Source organism: Olea europaea, unplaced genomic scaffold (genome assembly GCF_002742605.1).
Source record: "Olea europaea var. sylvestris unplaced genomic scaffold, O_europaea_v1 scaffold1422, whole genome shotgun sequence".
NCBI lineage: Eukaryota > Viridiplantae > Streptophyta > Magnoliopsida > Lamiales > Oleaceae > Olea > Olea europaea.
Window position 1 is genome coordinate 198705 of NW_019231751.1, and position 3876 is coordinate 202580.

Consider the following 3876-nt stretch of genomic DNA (forward strand, 5'->3'; position numbering starts at 1 on the left):
ATCTTAGAGTGGGCTGTATCAGTAAGGATATTGTTCACAATAGCAATGAAAAGTAAAGACATTATGTGCTAATTACCTATATGGACATAATGATGAAAGAATGAGTTTTAGCACTTGTTTGTTTCATTTTAAAGCGAAATTCTTTAATTTTCAACCATACATTTATTTAATAAAATATTTTACAATTAAATTCAAAATTTTTTTTATACTTTCTATTCACACATTTTTCAAAAAATCACTATTCAAGATAAATAATCATCATCAAACAAGGACTTATTATATTTTTGAAATGAGGAAGTTAAAAAGGCTCCCAGTAGAGAAGTAAATGAGTCGACCCAATAAATTATAACTGTTCCAAATAAGAACTTGCAAATATTTTAGTTAATAAAAAATTGAGTAATTCAATAATTTAATATAGGAAAAATTGCAGCTGAGGTACCAAACCTTTCATTTATTAGCAAACTTTGCCCAAACCTTTAGTTTGTGCCACCGGAGATATCAAACCTTTAAAAATGTGTGGGGCCAGTCCAAAATGACAGTTTCCGTCTGTTTGACCGCCAAAACCATCAGTTGACCCCTTTAATGATAATTTCAAGAATTTTTTCCAAATAAGTGAAGGGCAACATGGTCATTACACACATTTCCCTCCTCAACATCAAACACGTCAGTTGCAACTTCCTTCCACTCACCATCCACTATGGAACCTGCGAAAACCCACGAAGAAGACGAAACGGACGTCGAAGAAGACGAACATCCAGTGGACATTGTAGCCCACATTCGAGGCTCTCTTCCCCAACCCGTGTATGGTAAGCGTCTTCCCCTGTTTTCGATTTACGGTGTGAAGTTGTATGATTATGAAGTTCCCTTGTTCGATTGTGTTCACGTACTGGGAAATTGAAAAATTTTAAGTGATTTGGTGTATTAGAGCGTAATGCTTGTGTACTATCTTTTCTGCACATGTTCGTTGCTCGAACTAAAAAGGGCTAGGGCTTAACTTCCTTTTTTTCGGTATTTTTTCAGGGAAAAATTCAAAGTATTTTAGCATACGGCTTCATCATGGTGGAATTTTATTTCAGAAGATGAGAAATTTTGTATATGAGCATGGGAAAATAAGTTATATAGACTATATCAACCCTGATTTCTTCAATAGATTTCTTTTGGACAATGCCATGAAGATGTTAGGATATTCTGATAGAATTAGATATCTGTACAAGATGGAGAAGAAAAGAATGAGTGAAGGTTCATTTTGGTTGGTTAAATACTCAGATTTCATGAATTTAGTGAAGTGGCTTGGTGATAATAGGACAGCTGGACTGTATTGCTTGCCTGTAGTTGAGGTTTTGGAGTTGCCTTGGGATGAAACAGAACAGAAGGATGTTCAAGTGTTTGATTGTGAGACTGGTGAGTAGTTGATGAAGGTTCAAAAGTCTGGTGAAGCATTGAATGAGCAGCAACAATGCTATGCTATTGAGATTTTTGACGAATCAGTAGAAGGTGATGACGTGTATGTAGTTGATGAAATGGATGACATGGAAGCAGATGAAGAGGAAGTTTATACAGTGCATGGAACAGAGCATGAGTATACAGGGTTGATTTTATAGGGGCTGAAGTAGACTCACATGAATCAGAAGTGCATGTTGCTGAACCAGAGAAACCACATGATATTGAACCACAGTTGAGGTCTGAACATGAGTTGCATGACGCTGAACCGCAGCAGGAGCTATATGCTGCTGAACAAGAGGTGCATGCTGCTGAACATGATGCCGAAGCAGAGGTGTAGCCTGCTGAAATTGATGTGCATGCTTCTGGACCACAACAACAGGCTCAGCAGGAGCTGCATGCTGCTGAACAAGAGGCGCAGGCTGCTGAACACGATGTCGAAGCAGAGGTGCAGCCTGCTGAAATTGATGTGCATGTTTCTGGACCACAGCAGCAGGCTGCTGAACATGAGTTGCATGATGCTGAACCAGAGGTGCAGGCTGCTAAAACTTATGTGGAGTTTGGTGAAGCTCCTGACCTGGATGATGAATATGAGGAGGGTATTTTGGGAGAGGAATATACTGACTCAGAGTACGAGCAGGAAGAAAATATTGCTATGGAGGATAATGATGAAAACACATATTTCAGGTTGAGTGAGGGTTTTGACATTGGTGCAAGTGGTGAGCAAGAAGGTGAGGCAGCTGCTGGGGAAGAATCTGGAACAGAATACGAAGACTCCAATGAGCTTAGAAGCTTACCCAGTGATACAGAGGCTGAGGGATCATCTGCCAGAAGGAAGAATGTGTGCTGGTTTAACCCTGCAACTGATATGGAAGATCCACAGTTCAAGCTAGGTAATGCATTTGTTTTGTGTAATTCATTTCTGGTTTAATTCATTTGGATGATAATGCATTCTGGTTTAATTCATTTCTGCCAGGGATGAAATTCGACAATGTCAAGATTCTAAGGAATGCAGTAGTTCAGTACTCAGTAAAAAATTCCAGGCAACTGAGATACGTGAAAAATATGAGGACACAGTTGAGAGTTCAGTGTCAAGATAATTGCCCTTAGGTTCTGTATGCGTACCAACAACCCGACAAGAGTCTTAGAATTAACACATTTGTAGATGAGCACACATGTACCATGGTGTGGCAAAATAAAAGGGTTAATTCAGGTTTTCTGGCAAAGAAATACGTAAGAAAATTTAGGTCTGATCCAAACATTCCAATGAGTAGTTTTATGGAGATTGTGAAAGAGGACTGCATGTATGAGATTTCAAAGCATTAGTTCTACAGGACAAGATTGAAATGTGCATAAGTTATTAATGGGATTGTAGCTGAGCAGTACAAAATTTTATGGGATTACGGGAGGAATTGAAGAGAACAAATCCAGGCAGTACAGTGCAAATCGAAGGTTCGGGACATACTTTTAAGAGATTGTACATCTGTATAAGGGCTTGTAAGGAAGGGTTTAAGGCTGGGTGCAAGCCAATTGTTGGGTTGAATGGATGCTTCCTAAAATCTGTAGAAGGCGGACAGTTGTTGGCAACTGTTGGGATCGATGGTGAGAACTATATGTTCCCGTTAGCATGGGCAGTTGTGGATGTAGAGAACAAAACAAACTGGCAATGGTTCATAGAATTGTTAGTTCATGACATAGGGATGCACAACCCTCGAGCTTGGACATTCATTTTCGATAAACAAAAGGGTTTAGTGGATTCCATAAGTCAATACTGTGAAGAAGCGGAGCATAGGTGTTGTGCTAGACATCTTTATAGCAATTTCACTTTATCACACAAAGGTCTGGCACTTAAGAACCTATTTTGGACTGCAGCAAGGGCAACAACAGTGCCAAAGTGGAAGAGTGCAATGAATGAGTTAAAAGACATAAGTGAAGAGGCTTACAACTGGTTCCTTGAAAAACCTCCTTCCCAGTGGACCATATCCCATTTTGAAGAGCATTCGAGATGTGATATTCTTCTTAATAATTTGTGTGAGGCATTCAACTCTTCCATTGTTGTTGCCAGAGATAGGCCCATCATCTCCATACTAGAGAAAATTCGACATCAGCAAATGATAAGGATGGATGCAAAAAGAGAAGAGGGACAGAGGTGAGATCATGCATTCGGGCTAAGAATTGTGAAAATCATTAAGAAGGCTAAGTCTGAGGCAAGGTACTTGAAGACAGACTATGCAGGCAACCATAAATTTGAGATAAGCAGCAGAGACGGTTTGAGGTGGAGCGTTGACTTGACAAAACATGCATGTGCATGCAGAAAATGGCAGTTCACTGGAATACCATGCCCCCATGCAATATCAGGCATGCTTTCAAGGGATATTGGCATATATGAGTACATCGACCCATGGTATAGCAAGGAGACATACCTGAAATGTTACT

The 3876-nt window shown here is 39.6% G+C and overlaps 1 protein-coding gene across 1 annotated transcript; it reads left to right on the forward strand.

The window, feature by feature from the left end:
• Positions 1 to 1412: 1412 nt before the first annotated feature.
• Positions 1413 to 2223, forward strand: LOC111375839 (paternally-expressed gene 3 protein-like). The gene is made up of 4 exons (XM_022998752.1): positions 1413 to 1559; positions 1676 to 1774; positions 1823 to 2127; positions 2205 to 2223. Exons 1-4 carry the CDS (start codon positions 1413 to 1415, stop codon positions 2221 to 2223), a joined length of 570 nt encoding a protein of 189 aa, XP_022854520.1.
• The last annotated feature ends 1653 nt before the right edge of the window (positions 2224 to 3876 follow it).

What these genes read in the sequence shown, in the direction of transcription:
- LOC111375839 (XM_022998752.1), top strand. Translation starts at nt 1,413, where the DNA reads ATGAAGGTTCAAAAGTCTGGTGAAGCATTGAATGAGCAGCAACAATGC. An exon ending in ATGAAGAGGAAGTTTATACA is followed by an intron (nt 1,560 to 1,675) that starts GTGCATGGAACA and finishes ATTGAACCACAG; the next exon opens with TTGAGGTCTGAACATGAGTT. An exon ending in AACATGATGCCGAAGCAGAG is followed by an intron (nt 1,775 to 1,822) that starts GTGTAGCCTGCT and finishes CCACAACAACAG; the next exon opens with GCTCAGCAGGAGCTGCATGC.